This window comes from Podarcis raffonei, chromosome 9 (genome assembly GCF_027172205.1).
Source record: "Podarcis raffonei isolate rPodRaf1 chromosome 9, rPodRaf1.pri, whole genome shotgun sequence".
In the NCBI taxonomy this organism is placed as follows: Eukaryota; Metazoa; Chordata; class Lepidosauria; order Squamata; family Lacertidae; genus Podarcis; species Podarcis raffonei.
Window position 1 is genome coordinate 18,267,957 of NC_070610.1, and position 18,380 is coordinate 18,286,336.

The 18,380-nt window shown below is 42.5% G+C and overlaps 1 protein-coding gene across 1 annotated transcript in view; it reads right to left on the reverse strand.

Moving 5' to 3' along the window:
- Window positions 1-203: 203 nt before the first annotated feature.
- Window positions 204-18,380, reverse strand: part of STIM2 (stromal interaction molecule 2) — a 74,371-nt gene continuing 56,194 nt past the window's right edge. Inside the window, exons 4-12 of the mRNA XM_053403661.1 lie at window positions 14,931-15,042; window positions 14,366-14,481; window positions 11,494-11,671; window positions 10,483-10,660; window positions 8,233-8,400; window positions 6,978-7,078; window positions 6,069-6,307; window positions 2,571-2,805; window positions 204-1,635 (exon numbers count right to left, since the gene is read on the reverse strand). Of these exons, the coding sequence (XP_053259636.1) occupies window positions 1,158-1,635; window positions 2,571-2,805; window positions 6,069-6,307; window positions 6,978-7,078; window positions 8,233-8,400; window positions 10,483-10,660; window positions 11,494-11,671; window positions 14,366-14,481; window positions 14,931-15,042 (1,805 nt within the window). The 3' untranslated portion in view covers window positions 204-1,157. The remainder of the gene's footprint in view (window positions 1,636-2,570; window positions 2,806-6,068; window positions 6,308-6,977; window positions 7,079-8,232; window positions 8,401-10,482; window positions 10,661-11,493; window positions 11,672-14,365; window positions 14,482-14,930; window positions 15,043-18,380) is intronic.

An 18,380-nucleotide genomic window follows, 5' to 3' on the forward strand; every position in this document is an offset into this window, starting at 1 on the left:
CATGGCGCTGGAATAAGGGACTGTCCCTTCAAATAAGGGACACTTGACAGCTATGACTTATGCTCACTCTAATAAAATATATAAAATGAAATACAGGCATCCACAATATAACGGCAAGTACCAGTCGTGGCAGGCCATTACCTCTAACAAGCAAGAATTTGGGGGGTTTGGACTGGAATGGCTAAAATCAGAACAAGTCAATGCACAATAATATTTTCAATTTATTATCTTTGCCACAGTACAAATATTCACAAATCAAACATCCGTCGTCTGTCAAAGTATGTAAACAAGTGCCCACAGTTGTCCCTATCCCAGTTTTAAGGTTGTGAATGTCTTAAAAAGTCCTTCAAAATCAAGTTTTGAATCTTGTCATTTGAGAATGGAATCAGGAGCCTCTTCTTTTTATAATAAGTCTTTTTTTTTTTTACCATTCAGCCTGTGCAATGCAGTAAAATCACAGTGAAAGCCCTGGATAAACATGATTTTTTACAACAGGACCCAACCCATTAGGTTAATAAATGCATTTAAAGAAGCATTATGTTGGCGAAACGAGGTTCCAGTTCCAGAAATCAATTGTTAGAAATGCTAGTTTCTACATTAAAAACAATTTTAAAAAATAACCATGAACCAACCCATCTCTTCCATCATTTTACAAGTCTAAACAGTTTCACTTGCAAAGATACTTTCCAGTCAGGAAAACAGTAGTGCAATTAAGTAGTTTTACTTCATTAAAAGTTACTGATGTCCAGTAATGCAAATGCCATAGCTTCTGTGGAAAGATAAGAAGATGCTTCAGTAAACAAGAAAAAACTTTGGCAAGCCCAGACAGGCTTACTAGTCCGTTAAAGCTTGTGTTAAAGTGTTGTGGGGGTTTTTTTTAAAAAAAGGCGTTTTTATATAAACTAAAAAAAAAAAGCAGAAATAAATAGACAAATGACTGTAAACTGTCTTGAAATTAAAATTTTTCATTGACAGCTGGCACAACTTTTACCATAAAGTCATTTAAAACAGAAGAGGAATTGACCTAAGAGGTTTTCCTGCTGCGGCATCCAAGCCCAGAAAACAAAGAAAACTACATTCTTAATTTAAAAAAAGAAAAGAAAAAAGAAAACAACAAGTCTAACGATGCCACGATTGCGCATTTTCCTCCGGCAGCCTCACTTTGACTTCTTCTTAAAGAGGCTTTTTATTTTGGAGGCCTTTTTGTTTCGCTCTCCGTTCTGGCAGAGGTCCTGTGGGGTGCTACTTATCCGAGGGACAGCCGAGGTTTCGTGACCCGTTTTGCTTTCGCTGCTGGTGGAGGAACAAGAGGTGTGGCGAGGCTTGGGGACGGGGGCACTGCTGGAGAGCTGGTTCATGCTGCACGACTTCTCCAGAATGCCATTGTACACCTTGTTTGCGGGACTGAAGATCATACTTTTAGTTTCCGTCATGCCAACACAGTCAGGGGAACCCCTGGAAATATCGGCCGTCAGGGAAGAAGAGTCTCCAGTAGACGACTCTTCCAATGAGAGTTCCTCTCGTGATATTTTCTGAGGTGACAAAGGTTGATATATTTCAAGGCTCGAAGGAGGAGATTGTTTCCTTCCAGAAGAATTTAAGGAGTCACATTCAGAAACTGTATCTTGTACTTCCCTGCAGCAAAGAGGAGACAATAGTAAGGTGTCAGACTGTTCCATTTAAGAATCTATCTATCTATCTATCTATCTATCTATCTATCTATCTATCCCTCTGTCAATAATCAAATTACCTACTTCATTAAATCATCCAAATCCTGAGTTTACACACAAACACACACACAACTTTTACTTGTCAGCAGCGGAAACAAAAACTGCAAATGGCAAGGCCCATCATGAAATAGGTTATTTCCCGTGTCGGACGTTAGAGTCCAAAGAGCGTCCGCAAACTGGAACACTCACTTTCGAGTCTGCAGCGTTCGGAAGCCAAAACATTTGACTCACAAGGTGTTCGGCTTCCAAGGTATGTGGAAACAATCAATCTACTCCTTCTGCACTAAAATGATTTTTTGAAAGAGCCAAATCAATTCTTGTTTATCTGACCCTCCCCAGGATTCATAAAATTCTAAAATTGTGTAACCGTTCACCCCCCATCTCTCTTCAAAACAAGGCATCAAGCAGTTCACTGCACAGAGACTCTGCTAACAGAAAGATGGCCCTGGCACCACAAGAAACACAGTGCTCAGAACAGTCTCCTCCACTGGCTTCATTGTCAGCCATGACTTCATCACCTCAAGGTCAGATCTCTGTTAGCAGCTTTTATGTCGGGAATGCCCTTGTAGACGGTGCCAAGTGTAGCCGCCTGCCTGCTGTAACAGACGAGTCTCTAAGGGCACATTAAATCTGCATTTCAAGCCCTGAATACCTTGCATTTTGCATACCACAGAGGGCACAGGGGAGTTAACAGTCTTATCGCAATCTTCCAGATCTAAACGGAAAAGATCCTTTGCAAATCCTTCTGGTGTGTCCAAGTCTGGACAGCGAGGGCACACAGAGACTTCATGGAACTAACTCTAACCGAAAGCGTCACGCTAGCGTCCCCAGTGCCCATACCATTGCTTGTCAGCAGTGAAGTAAATTGCCTCTTCCTCCTCTTCTGTACGGTAAGCAGCGGGGCAGCTGGACACGGAAAGGATGTCTGGATCTGCAGAGTGCAAAGTAGCTTGGGCATGTGGAGGATGTGGTGTTTGTGCTGTGTGTTGCGACTGCGGAGACGACGGCATGACGCTTCGCCGGGAGCGACACATGCTACTGCTCCTTGCTAAGGTGCTCGTTTTCACCACGGACCCTGAGGACGACAAAACAAGGTTATTCAAAAATCAACCAGCTGCTCTAAGTTATCAACCGAGCCGTTACTCTGTTGCAAGCAGGCAGAATTTGCAAATAGTCCTATCTGAACGAGCCCACAAGTGATTTTGAGTAGAAGCAGCAGCAACCATAGACTTCATTTTAATCTTGAATAATATACCCTTCCTTCCTTCCTATTAATCCATACTTAAAATACATCAGCAAAAGAGACAGGCAAGGGCAAGGCAGGTGTAAAACTGACCTCCACTTAACGGAATTTCACAGAAGGCTCGGTTATCATTTTGAAGTCTTACTGGAGAAGGTCACAAGGGAAGTCACAAACTTATGATGTTGGCAGCAACACCTGACTCAAATATTTAACAGGAATCTGTAACATCTCACTAAATGTATTATGATCAATGGGATGGATGGAGAGGAATTCTATGAACATCATCGACTCATTTTAAAGGTTTATTTTTTAAAAGCTTTAGCAAGAGTGCCCACCATGAAAAACTGTATCTATGAAATGAGCCTTAGATTACCTATGATATCTGAAACAGTATCAAAGGAGCCATGGAAAACAGTTGAAATGTGAACCAAAAAACAACTTCAGAATTGAATGACTGTCCAGTTGAAGAGTGTTGCTGATTAGATCATGGGACTTCAGGATATCGTTCAGGCCCAGATCAACCTGATCACAGTTGTGCTATGGTCTGTGAGTGCAGCTTTCTCTCAATTTAAGCTCAGAGTGTTTGAGGACTGGGACATTTGCAGGTAAACCAAAATGCTTGCTTACAAAGCTATTGTACTACCAACTTTCCTGTACGCTTGTGAAACATAGACCACTTATAAACCCAATCTCCAACTCCTCGACAGATTCCATCAACATTGTCTCCGAAAATTTTTACATATCACTTGGGAAGACAGGCGAACTAATGCCAGTGTACTGGAAGAAGCAAAGATCACCAGTGTTGAAGTAATGGTTCTTCTTCAACATCAACTTTGTTGGACTGGTCATGTTGTGTGGATGCCCGATTATCGTTTTCCAAAGCAACTACTGTACTCTATTCCCAACTTAAGAATGCTAAATGTAATGTTGGTGGATAGCAAGAGAGGTTTAAAGACGCTCTCAAGGCAAATCTAAAAAAAAGTAGTATAAACACCGACAACTGGGAATCACTGGCCTGCGAGCGCTCCAACTGGAGAACAGCCTTTATCAAAGGTGTCATGAACTTTGAAGAAGCACAAACTCAGGACAAAAGGGAGGAATGAGCTAAGAGGAAGGCACGTTTAGCAAGCCCTCATAGTGATCAACTCCTGCCTGGAAAACCTATGTCCACACTATGGAAGGACATGTGGATCCAAAATTGGCCTCCACAGCCACTTACGGACAGATTGTTAAGACCACATTCATGGAAGACCATCTTACTCAGGTACGAGTGACTGCCAAAGAAGATGATGTCACCCTCTGCAAATATCAGCAATTACATCAGATGTAAACCAAACCAAAATAATTTTCAACTGCGGCAGATCAGAAGCAGAGTGGGTTATTTTTTTTAAAAAAAGGCTTTATCAGTAAAATCACACAGCCCTCAGAATCTCAAAAGGTTAGGGCGGCAGTAGAGGGAAACAATTGTTTTGCCAGCCATAGAAATGAAAAGTTTGGTGGGGGGAATGTGATAAGTCTTACAGGTTTTGAAGAAAAGATGTCTAGAATCAGTTGTGAAAATGAAGTTTAAAAGGAACAGCATTAAAAATGCCCTCCTCTGCACAGCAGAACCCTAGTAAGACTCTTAATCTCCGAGACACTCTCCCCTTTCAGGCTTCCCAGAAACAAGAGCGCCCAACAAGCAGCTTTCTGTTGCAACTTCCAAATGAGAGCCCTTTCTTTTATTTCCTACAAAAGCAGGAAGGAGAAAGCTCCATCCACAAAGCCAGCATTTCGAGGCTGCCTGCGAGAGAGAAAGCAGCTCTTTAAGCACCACACTGTGCACAAAGAAGCACAGTGCTAAAATTTGAAACCCTGAGCGTGTGGCTGTTCTTTTCTCCTTTTTTGGGAAACTAGCGGCTGGGAGGGGAGAGCTTCCGGCTCTTTCCAGGAAGCAAGCCTCCAGAGTCCCATTTCCCCTCTGCCTTTTAAATGGGAAGAGCTGGACTCGACTAAAAGAGAGCACACCTTCTCTGCTTCCTTCCTGGAAGAACATGTTTTGTTTTGTTTTCAAAAGGTTCCCTCCCAGCTGATTTTTCATTCCCATAAATATAATTGACTCTCAGTTTCAAAGCTCTTATACTGTCCATTATGTGAGATGTAACTGAATGTAAGTAAACCTTATCATTACTTTCTAAAAGAAGACTGTTGTTATTATTGTTTTTAAGAGGGAACTAAAGCAGAGACATCACCTTGCCAACAAAGGTCCGTATAGTTAAAGCTATGGTTTTCCCAGTAGTGATGTATGGAAGTGAGAGCTGGACCATAAAGAAGGCTGATCACTGAAGAATTGATGCTTTTGAATTATGGTGCTGGAGGAGACTCTTGAGAGTCCCATGGACTGCAAGAAGATTCTTAAGGAAATCAGCCCTGAGTGCTCACTGGAAGGACAGATCCTGAAGCAGAGACTCCAATACTTTGGCCACCTCATGAGAAGAGAAGACTCCCTGGAAAAGACCCTGATGTTGGGAAAGATGGAGAGCACAAGGAGAAGGGGACGACAGAGGATGAGGTGGTTGGACAGTGTTCTCAAAGCTAGCAGCATGAGTCTGACCAAACTGCGGGAGGCAGTGGAAGACAGGAGTGCCTGGCGTGCTCTGGTCCATGGGGTCACGAAGAGTCGGACACGACTAAACGACTAAACAACAACAACAAAGGGGATTTACCAGGAAGATTCCAATCTGGACAAGCCAGACTGGACTGCTTAACTCAAAAGGTTCTAACGAATCCATCAGCTAGCTTCCTGCTATGTACAAAGGAATGTGCTCTCCTACTAGCTCACTAGCGTGAGTGAAGAAGCATAATATTTAATCAATATAACCTCTCCTACTATCCTCAACATTCCCACACATTAAATAGCTGGGGTTCCATATGCCAAGTGTTTCTGCTTTTCCATATTTCCTAGCATCTTTGTTCTGCTGAATCTTGCTAACCCCTCTGACCCATTGCTTCATTTGGTATTTCACTTTGCCAATTCTTCTAATGGTTGTGGTCATTTGCCAAACTCCTGTGTATCTCCAGGCATTCAATGTCTTCTTAGATATACAACCACATACCATGAAACTGAGAAACGATGGGAGGAGTGTCTTCGTCAAGGTCATCTACACCCCCGGCAATTGGATACGGCGGGATGGAAACTCGCGGCATTACCACCCAACTATGATCAGAGTAAAGTGATGAAGTCAGACTCGGTAATCCTGAGTTATGTGCTATCTGGAAGCCACAGATCTTCTCAATCTGCTGCCATCGGTAGAGTCGCTCTCTCAAACAAGTGGTTAATTCAGAAAGTGCTTTCCTAGGAAACAACAGAAGTTTGTGTTTGTTTGGAGGGTTTTCCTCTCCAAATTATGCATTTGGGGATATTTATGATCAGCCATATTAATGTATACAGTACTATCGTTCTTGGGGAGCTACAAACAAAGTTACGTTATAGAATCTGGTATTTTCAATTTAAAATGCAGCCCACATTAAAAGGTAAAAAAAAAGGTAAAGGACCCCTGAATGGTTAAGTCCAGTCAAAGGCGACTATGGGGTTGTGGCGCTCATATTGCTTTCAGGCAGAGGGACACAGCAGTTGTTCATAGACAGCTTTCCAGGTCATGTAACCAGCATGACTAATCCGCTTCTCGCGTAACAGAACACCATAATGGAAATCAGAGCGCACGGAAACACTGTTTCCCTTCCCACTGCAGTGGTACTTATTTATCTACTTGCACTGGCATGCTTTCAAACTGCTAGGTTGGCAGGAGCAGGGACAGAGCAACGGGAGCTCACCCCGTCGCAGTGATTTGAACCGCTGACCTTCTGATCGGCAAGCCCAAGAGGCTCAGTGGTTTAGACCACACACCACCCACATCCCAATAAATTAAAATTAAAAAATCAACATTAAAATATTGAGCACTACAGTATCAACCAACTTTATGCATTAAGCACAAAGGGCATCACCCACTAAGAAGTTCTCTTACTTTGCTTCCAGAATCTTGTGGTCCACTTCATCGAGAGAAGAGCTGTGTGCAACATGTAATGTCCCAAAGACGGTACTTCTCTTTTTCTTAATCTTTTCTGCCTATTATTAAAAAAACAAATTTGAGGCCAAGTTTACATATACAATGCAATGGGTAAAGAGGAATATATACCTTTTTTATCTAGCCAATAGGATTTGGGAGACATTACGAGGTTAAACTATAGTGAATCAAACTATAGTGACTCTCACAAGGTAAATCTAAAAAAAATGTAGTATAAACACCGGCAACTGGGAAACACTGGCCTGCGAGCGCTCCAGTTGGAGAACAGCCTTTACCAAAGGTTTGAAGACGCTCAAACTCAGAACAAAAGGGAGAAACGTGCTAAGAGGAAGGCACGCTTGGCAAACCCTCATCATGTTGAACTCCTGCCTGGAAACTTATGTCCCCACTGTGGAAGGATGTATGGATCCAGAATTGACCTCCACAGTCACTTATGGACTCACTGTTAAAACTGTGTTTATGGAAGACAATCTTACTTGGCTACAAGTGATCACCAAAGGATGAGGAGGAGGAAAGGAAGAAAAAGAAAAACTATAGTGGCCTGGGAACAGCATATTCAAAGAGACATGCTGTCCTATCACAATCTCTAAAATAGAACAAAAACTCCCTTAAGGTTTCCCATCTTTACATAAGCGAGAACAGCTAGGGGCATAGTCAAAGGTATTCTCAACAGGTAACTCCACAACTATGCAACTCCCCCAAACCAGAGACACGCCAAAAGTGTCTTTTTAAGGTGAGATTAGCATTCATTTATTTCTTTTATTAAAATGCTTTATGAACTGCCTTTAAATACAATTTGCAGATATTGCGTTAATCTGAGTAACTTATGTTTGCTGCCTCAAAGGGTATCTCTCCTGGACTTAAGCCAAAGCACAAAGTTATAAAATGTAAAACATTTAAAGCTGGGCTGAACTCAGAAAACTGCGGGCAGGCTAGAATAGAGTAGCAGGAGCAGCTGCCTGGGGCACAGCTCTTAGGAGGGTGGCGATACAATAGCAGGAACAAAATGAGACAAAAATGTGATGCCCCAGAATTGTAACTGTCCTTTTTGCTCAAAACTTAAAATTTGCAGGAGGCAAGGGTACACACACATACATCTAGTTGCAATCCCACATCCCGAATTGTATTAGTTCAGTGATGAAATCAACAGAGTACACACTGCTTTTGATTGCAAGGACTCAAAAATGAACAATACCTCATCCTTGGCAATTGCCAATTGCATTTCTGCATTTTGTCTCTTAATGTTGTAGTACTGCACTTCCACTTCGTGCGTGAGCTGAAGCCATTTCTGCAGCGCATCAGGAACAGACCAATTGCTTCTCAGTTCAAACTCCTTCTCGGCCTTTTTTAAGGCCATGCGGACCTAGTTGTCAGAAGAAACATGCAAAGATATTGAGACACCTAAGCCTGAAGTGTAAAAATGTTTTTAAAACAGCTTTTGCCCCTTAACACTTTGCATCAACAATGAGTCACTGAGTATTACTGTATAATATGGTTGATTAATTGATTAATAAACTAAAATAGATTTTTTAAGATGTTCCAGATAGAAGACATCAGAATTTCTCAGGATTAAGTTAATTTAAAAACACCAGTACATGCAGAAATTATATGTGGTGGACCCCATATTTAAAGAGGCATTTGTTTACTCATGCAAAAGAGAGAAAGCCTTATCTAAGGTGTTGGCTACTGTGGTGCGTGCATCATCTTAGTACCAAAGGCACACTTTATTCTTTTCAGGACTATTGCTTTTATTTATACAAATTTATATCGCTTTAATTGCAGGATGAATAAATTAAAACTCATATGATTAATTTCTCTGGGTAAGACCCCCTTGAACAAAAGCCCTATCATACTAAAGAAGAATGGCAACTTAAACTGATGGAATATGCACATCTTGCAGACCTAACACAAAGAATAAGAGAACGTTTAAAGAAGATTGGAAAATGTTTCTTGAATATATGAAGGAAAATTGTGTTTATTTGAAAACGTGGGCAGCATTAAGATAAATTCAACAGTGTAAATAAGTTTTGATAGATGCAATAATGGAACACCGAATGGTTCAGTTTATATAAAATATTAAGGGATTTATGTGATGCAAAATGAACCATGGAAAGAGAAGGGAAGTCACTGATATTTTAAGGTTGTTTAAACATTCTAAAATGTAAAACAGGAAATTCAATAAAATTATGAACATAAGCCCTATCAGTGTCCTTGAACAAATGCAGTGTTTCAGTTTTCTTTCCCTATTATTTCTTTAGACTGCATGTGGATGATCCGCAGCCTGCATGCAGCCCTTGAGCACCCACGGGTGTAGCCCCCAAGCCTCCAGGAGCCCCACCCACTTTCCACACTGCTCAGTCATCAGCCGCACCGTGGGGAAAAGATTCCTGTTCCTGCAATGCTGAACAGCAACGAGGTGACAATTTCAGCTGCATCAGGATTGCTGGGAAGCGCAGGTTAAGCCTTGGGACACCCCGGTGATGCTAATGCAACTGGGGAGGGGGAGATTAAAGTCTCTGTGTGTGCCAGTTAGTGTGAAAGGAGAGAAAAACAAAGCGAGAGAGTGGGGGAGCTACGTGTGGAGCCAAGCTGTTACTCCAAAGGTAAAGGGACCCTCACCATTAGGTCCAGTTGTGCCCAACTCTGGGGTTGCGGCGCTCATCTCGCTTTATTGGCCAAGGGAGCCGGCGTACAGCTTCCAAGTCATGTGGCCAGCATGACTAAGCCACTTCTGGCGAACCAGAGCAGCGCACGGAAACGCCGTTTACCTTCCCACCTGAGCAGTACCTATTTATCTACTTGCACTTTGATGTGCTTTCGAAACTGCTAGGTTGGCAGGAGCAGGGACTGAGCAACAGGAGCTCACCCCGTCGCGGGGATTTGAACCGCCAGCCTTCTGATTGGCAAGTCCTAGGCTTTGTGGTTTAACCCACAGCGCCACCCGTGTCCCTGTTACTGCGAAGTGTATAGTTAAAAAGAGGGCTACCAGAGGAACTTTTAAGTGTATAGATGCAGAGCTGCAAACTCAGCTCCCCTTGGAATATGATAAGAGGAGGGATATTCCTGATGATGTGTGGAAGAAAAAAGGGGGAAAGAGGAGGAGGAGGACATGGTGAGTGGAGTGGGGTTGGGTGGCAATGCTTCTAATTCTTCTACTTAGTGTATGTGTGGGGTTTTGTGTCAGCATCACTTGATGAAGCTAGGCACCTACAGTGTGCAGCTCAAAGGCCCCAGTTCTGACTCTTTCCTTTTACTGATTGTTACACCTATTTCTATACCAGTTTCAGCTTTATATGTCTAAACTACCTTTCTGGAATTGATCTCAGTTTGCTTCTCTGATTTACGATTTCATCATGTCCCTTACTCCAATGCTACAGTGCCATTAAGTGGCTGGAAAAGGTACAACTCTGCGTGGGCTGAGATGGTAGATTTTATTTGCAAATACCTGCACCAGCTCCTCTTCTGCATATTTAAGCCTGCTGAGTTCACATTCAGCTCCTTCCCTCAACTCTCTCAGCCGACACGCTTCCCGTTTTGCATCGCTGATTTCATCCATCATCTTGCGCTCCAGGTTTTGCTTTTCCACAGCAACAGTCCGATTTTCCTCCTGTGCTTTTTCAAGCCTTTAAAGTAGACATTTTTTTCCCACAAGTTAATAGTGTTTGTTCAGTTCCGTTCGTGCCTCAATTGATTGGACAAATAATTTAAGCTACTCTGTGGCATCGCCAAGCGACATGTCACTAAACCTCTCAATATGTGTCAAAAGAACACCAGATGGTTACCCGTCTCTCTCAACAAACTTAAGCTATGTTTACTGTCAAGTTACGATGCTAAGGCTCAGGACCGCAATACCTCAAGGACCGCCTCTTTCCATATGAACCTTCCCAGACCCTGAGATCATCTTCTGAGGCCTTCCTTTGTCCAGAGGGTGGCAACATGAGGACGGGCCTTCTCTGCAGTGGCTCCCCATCTGTGGAAAATCTCCTAAGGGAAGTTTGCCTGGTGCCTTCATTATGAACCTTTAGGTTCCTTTTTATCCAGGCCTTTGGTTGATCTGGTTTACATTCTATGCCCTTTTTAAAATGTGGCCCTTTTCGGAGGGGTGTGTGTGTGTTATTGGGTTGTTGTTTTAATTCTGATTATATATGTTGTAATCTTTTCTGCGAACCGCCCTGAGACCTCCGGGTATGGAGCAATATGTAAACTCAATAAATAACAATAATAAGGCAAGGACATTCAAATTTGTGAAAAACATCAGAACTCATACATTAACAGGAATGCTGGTGTAGCTTAGTGGCGAAATGTAACTTGAGGAGTCTCCTCTTCATACATCACCTTAACCATGAATTCACTATGTGGAACAGACAAAGTCCTGCAATATTTTCACACTAAATGGCATTTCAAGGCTGTCATAAGGACTTTGAACACCCTAAAGTATTGTCTATTTTTCACGTACCTCTCTTGCAAATCGCACAGACTCTGTTCTGCCGTTTGAAGGCTTTCTAAATCTTTCATCATCTTTGTCATATGCTCTTTTGAAGTCTTGTTCTGAGTATATGCAAACCAGCAGCCCCCGACGCCGATCACTATAGAAATGGTGAGGACGAAATCTTTCATCCAGTTGTGAGGCGGTCCTGAAAAATGCAGTTGTACATGAGTTAACGAGATAGGTCATCTAACAAGATTGGGCTGATTTGGATACAATGCTAAACCAGGGTTTAGTGCTACACAAGCTGCAACAAGCCATGAGCCCATACGCTCCTCTCCAACATAGCTCTGTGAGTTCAGAAACTTCCACTTCCATTTTAGGTCGACCAGTTTGTCGAAGTTTTTTTTAAAAAAATTACAAACTGCAGTTAATCTTAAGTATGGTTAGTGCTCAGCATAATTTTTTTCCCTCTCTCTCCTGGCAACCTGTCTGCACATGTGTCTTAAAGAAGAGTCACTGTAATCCTGAAAGGGTCAAACCAAGTTAAATTAAGCTGGCTTGTTTTCACTAATCATGCCTAAGATTAACTGCAGCAGCAGTAGAAAACACGTGGCGCCGAGAAAAAAGTTGATGAGCAGCGTTATTTGGTGCAGCCAGTGTTTTTTTCTGACAAAATATTCCAGAAAGGAGTACCAAAATCTTCGCTTGGGCTGCCACTGCTGCCTGCCAGCCTTTGCCTGCCCTGGGGCTTACTTCAAAAAAACAAAAAAGTTCAAAGGGGTGGGGAGAAGCAATGAAGTTATCATCATATGCTTTGGCAGTGGCTGCCACTGCCTTCTTAGAAGGAGCAGGTGCCTCCTTCATCCCATGCTAGCTGGAAATATGGGGGAAGTGGCTGGGGATGTTCCTGCAAACTCAGGCTGCCACTGCCTGCCAGCCAGCCACAAGTACCTCTTTCACTCCATACTGGGTTTTTATTATTATTATTATTATTTATTTTTAAAAAGGGTTAGGAGGGAGCAGTGGTATCCTCACACACTCAGGCTGCTGTTGTCTGCCACCGATGTGGAACTGGTGGCAGGTGCTTCCTCTGCCTGAGGGAAGGCCTTTTTCTGAAGGAGGGGCTATGTGCGAGAGAGGAAGAGATGTATTTTGTGGCATTTGGTGGGAGGGAGAGATCTATATGTTGTCTGTGCGCATGAGAGAGAAAAGGAGGCAGGCATGTGAGGTCTCCTAGGGAGAGAGGTACATCTGGACAGAGAGGAAGAGATCTATGTGTGGCCTGTGTGAGAGTGAGGAGGGAGAGCTATGTGTGCATTTGTGGCGTGTGAGATGAAGAGAAGGAGTTGTATCTGTGAAGTGCATGTTTGTGAGTCGCATGTGTCTGTGCTCTGAATACATGCATGTGCTCGGTGTAAAAAAAAAAAGAGAGGTAAAGGTAAAGGACCCCTAGACGGTTAAGTCCAGTCAAAGGTCACTACGGGGTTGCAGCGCTCATCTCGCTTTCAGGCCGAGGGAGCCGGCGTTTGTCTGCAGACAGCTTTCCAGGTCACGTGGCCAGCATGACTAAACTGCTTCTGGTGCAACGTAACACTAGGACGGAAACCAGAGCACACGGAAACACCGCTTACCTTCCCGCTGAAGTGGTACCTATTTATCTACTTGCACAGACGTGCTTTTGAACTGCTAGGTTGGCAGGAGCTGGGACAGGGCAATGGGAGATCACTCTGTTGCGGGGATTCAAACAGCTGACCTTCTGATTAGCAAGCCCAAGAGGCTCCGTTTTTTAGACCACAGCGCCACCCACTCCCCATGTGCTCTGTGTGCGCATCAGAGGTAAGAGGGAATGCGGCTGCCCACTTTGGGTCACCCCACCCCCCTTGTAGTGGGGAATGTTGCCTGTTGTTATTAGATAACATATCTCTCTCTCTCTCTCTCTCTCTCTCTCATTTTCTCGGGGTTTGGGTTGGGTGTGGCATGGTGGGTGTGTAAAAGCAACATTGTGTGATTGTCACAAACACGACTAGCAGAGCACTGCACTAACTTCCCATGGCAAGCATGAGGTGGAAGAAACGTCAAAGAGCAATTCTTCCAATGTCCTTGGCACCAATCGCGATTTTTAATTCTTTTTAATAAATGTCATCCATAAAATGTCAAATTTCAATTGAAAAGTTGATAATAAAATACAAAATAAAAATGTGTAGCACAAATTCAATAGAGAAGGGGGAGGGACATAGAAAGAAGGGCTGGGTGGGATCTAGACATTTTTCAATTTATCAAGGTATGAGTACCATTGTGGTGGTGTTGTTATTTTTATTAGGTATTTTGTGGTTTTATATCTTGAATTTATTCTGAGACCCCTAGGTATATGGCGGTATATAAATTCAATAAATAATAATAATTTTTACACCCCCCCAAAAAAAAAGGCTAATTCAGAATTTGACTGCCCCCTTGCCATTTCCTTTCACTTAAAAACAAGTGAAATGATAGTTTGCATCTACAGTTTGTCTGAAACAAGGCAGCTTCAAACCATGCAATGAAACTGGTTTGCTATAATTAGATGACTCATAGTTTAGGATTTAGATGTAATGCTAAATTGTGGCTCATCTAAAACAGAAGTGAAAGCTTCCTAACTCCTTAGGACTGCACAAGAGGATAAAATAGCACACAAATCCAAGACTTACCTAGGTTTATTCCTGTCTTGATCAACCATGGTTTATTTTTATACTCAAAACACACCGCTGAAGGATACCCACAATAGTACCATTGGACATATCCCTCAGAGGAATTAGCTAGCCTAAATATTAACGTAAATCACAGTTCAACAGAACAATTCTTTCTGCTAGCAGTTTAAAGGTGTGTACCTGGGGAGGAGGCAGAGAGAGGAAATAATACTAACGTGTGAGAGGTCCAAATAAGACAACATCCAAGGCCTTCAGCTGTAGTTTCTGCCGGTGGCTCCGATCAATTATTTTCAACTGAGAGATCATAAATGCGGCTTCATTAACTGCTATCCTGTACACAATAAAGCAGGGATTTTATGTTCCTTGTCCTGAAAGCAACTGTTAGAGACACAACTAAAAATGCAGATTCTATTGTGTGCAGTAACTCAAAGTCACTGAGAAATAGATAATATGCTGTGTGGTTTATCAAATTTCATGTACAACACTAAACCAGAGATGGTAGATTTTAATGTACCAAACTAACATCAAGTTTGGCATTAACAGAATGTCTTTGTTTAAACTGATATAGCATGAAACTATACAAAACTGAATGACTTTGTCAGTTTAAGTGCAATATTGTACCATCAAAAAAGCAGATTTCTTAGGCTAACAATGTTTTAGATGTAAGAAATGTTTAATCTTAATGTTTAATATATTTCACTAAGCATGCTCTGCACAGAGAGCCCGACACTGCAGGAGCACCCAAAAAAGTACAAAACTTATCAGGGCTGAAAAATTCACCTTGGCAATGTTGTTCCTTTGACGTTATTTTCTCTGAAAGTCTTCTCATACTGAGGAAGTTCAACAAATTCTACCAGCCACTGAAGAGTCTCCTCCTGCGTCCAGTTGTGAACTACAACACAAACACAAATACTATTTTACACTGGCTAGATTATCAAGAATTAAAGCAACCGTACAAATAAAAAAGCAATGGCAAGTTATTGGCAGGTTTGCCGTCTTCATCATGTGCTCATCCAAGTCAAGATTACAGAAAGATTATAAAGAAGTAATTCTTAAAAATATTTCATTATTAAAAATTCCATGGCATGATTGAAAAAGAAAAGGTCTTGTGACCCGTGAAGTGTACACAGAGTTCTTGATCCTATTATTCTTCAACTCATACTGTGGAACGAAGCGGATGCAAACAGGTTGTGTACCCACATAAGGGAAGATCTCTACTCGAGTTTGGTAGAACATCATGTGGGTCCATGATATTTTGGTGACACAGAGAGCATGCTAGTTGGGAAATGAGAAAATTAAAGAAAGCAACATACAAATCCTAAAATACTACTGATAATTAAAACTTTAAAATACAGTGCCATATAGACTGGTATCAATCTCAATTTCAACCGTGCTGCTCCTTAAATATAATAATAAATAATAATAATAATAATAATAATAATAATAATAATAATAATAATAACAACAACAACAACAATAAATTTATACCCCAGTAACTCTGGGTGGCTGCCAACAGAATATTAAAAACAAGATAAAACATCAAATATAAAAAACTTCCCTAAACAGGGTCACCTTCAGGTGTCTTCTAAAAGTCAGATAGTTGTTTATTTCTTTGACATCTGATGGGAGGGCGTTCCACAGGGCGGGTGCCACTACCAAGAAAGCCCTCTGCCTGGTTCCCTGTAACCTCACTTCTCGCAGTGATGGAACCGCCAGAAGGCCCTTGGCGCTGGACCTCAGTGTATCCAAAATGAACAAAGAGGAGCAACCAGCAGGCTCAGAAGAACTCCAAAGTCTCAGAAGACGACACTTTGGAGTCCATTCACCTTCCCAGCCAAACCGAACACTGACTGAGCATGCTCAGTGGGTAAAGCGAGAGAGAAAAGGGGAATGGTACGAGGTGGCTCCACAGACGAAGCCTGCACAGAAGCATTCCACACTGCAACGTTTTGCATCCGCTAATCACCTACATAACAAAACAATTAAAATGCCCAGTGTTCACCCAGCTAAAGGGTTTATCTTTATCTTCACATGCAACGCTTATTAATGTGAAAGCTAGTGGCTTGGCTAGGATAAGGCTCTCTACGTTCAAGACCTTGCAGACAAGAAAGCACAATCGCTTAAATATAGAAGGAACCGTAACCTTGGCCTCAGCTGACAGCTTTAGGAATTGCATGATGCCATCACAACAAGCTAGTAACATTCTCACTGGAATACTAAGAGTGCTTTTAGCATGCCAAAGTGCTTGCTCCCACCCAGCGCAATCTATTCTTTTCTTTCTTTCAAAAAGAAGGGCATTCTTGTTTCATGATTCACGAACCGCCAGATGATAACCGTCCGCATGGCAGAGGAAACCAAAGTCAGCCTTAAAAATACCTAGGCTCAGAGCCATAGCTAGGTGATCTTGCACCCCTGGCAGAACCGTCCAGATTGCGCCCCCTAGCCATGGACAAATTAACTCTTCTTTCCACCTCTCCTCCACACACACCCTTCCACCCATTCAATTCACCCTCTATTTCTTATGAGGCAATAATCAATATTTATGTTTATGGACATATTTTTAGCCGATTTTGCGGGGGGAGGGATTGGCTGCGCCCCTGACAGGGGCCCACCTCACCACCCCCTAGCTACGGCCCTGCCTAGGCTAATAAACGAGATCAGTTTACACTGTCTGGCAAAGACAAAGGATGAGAGGCACAGCTGAACTTCCTGGAGGGGAGAATTCCAGAACTGGGCTGCGGCCACAGAAAAGACACTTACATGCCCTGTCCAACTAAGCATCAATGCAGAGAAGGGGCATTCCTTCAGGTATCCCAGTCTGAAGCAATTTAGGGCATTATAAGCAATAATTAACACTTTGAATTGTGCTGAAAAACATATTGGTAACCAATGCAACTGTTCTAAAATGGGTAGAGCATGCTCCCACAAGCCATATTCTCGTAAGCATCTGGACCAGCTAAGGCTTCTAGAAACACATCAGAGACAGTCTTTTTTATTTTATTTTATTTATATTATTATTATTATTATTATTATTATTATTATTATTATTATACATACATACCCAGCCCATATGGCTGGGTTTCCCCAGCCACTCTGGGGGGCTCCCAACGGAACAGCAACAACAACATAAATAATAATAAAGTGATAAAGCATCAAACATTAAAACTTCCCTAAACAGGGCTGCCTTCAGATGTCTTCTAAAAGTCAGATGGTTGTTCATTTCCTTGACATCTGATGAGAGGGCGTTCCACAGGGTGGTGTCACTACCAAGAAGGTCCTCTGCCTGATTCCCTGTAACCTCACTTCTCGTAGGGATGGAACCGCCAGAAGGCCTTTGGAGCTGGACCTCTCTGTCCAGGCAGAATGATGGCGCTGGAGACGCTCCTTCAGGTATACTGGGCTGAGGCCGTTTAGGGCTTTAAAGGTCAGCACCAACACTTTGAATTGTGATCAGAAACATACTGGGAGCCAATGTAGGTGTTTCAAGATCAGTGCTATATGGTCTCAGCGGCCACTCCCACTCACAGGTCTAGCTGCCGCATTCTGGATTAGTTGTAGTTTCTGGGTCACCTTCAAAGGTAGCCCCACGTAGAACGTGTTGCAGTAGTCCAAGCGGAAGATAACCAGAGCATGCACCATTCTGGCAAGACAGTCTGCGGGCAGGTAGGGTCTCAGCCTGTGTACCAGATGGAGCTGGTAGGCAGCCGACCTGGACACAGAATTGACCTGCGCCTCCATGGACAGCTGTGAGTCCAAAAGGGCTCCCAGGCTGAGCACATGGTCTTTCGGGGCACAGTTACCCTATTCAGGACCAGGGAGTCCTCTACACCTGCCCGCTTCCTGTTCTCCATTTCACAGCAACCCTAATCTACTTGCTGGTCCTGACCTTCTTAATCCAGTGCATTACTATGTGCCACATGAAATTAAAAGCTTATACCAAACCCTCGTCATCCTTTGAAATCCATTTCACCTCTCACTGTACTCCTCAAATATAATCTCTGGTCTACAGGCAATGGCCTGTTCAATAACTTTGGTAGTTCTGTAACTGCAGTCTTTGCTCCCCTAGACTAATGATTCCCTCCAGACACTTTACTAAGCCTGTGTGACTTGGTTTTGTTTTAGACTTCAGGTTAGCAATACATAGTTCATGGACTGCTTTTAAATCTGACTTCTTCTTCTTGTATTATTATTATTATTATTATTATTATTATTATTATTATTATTATTATT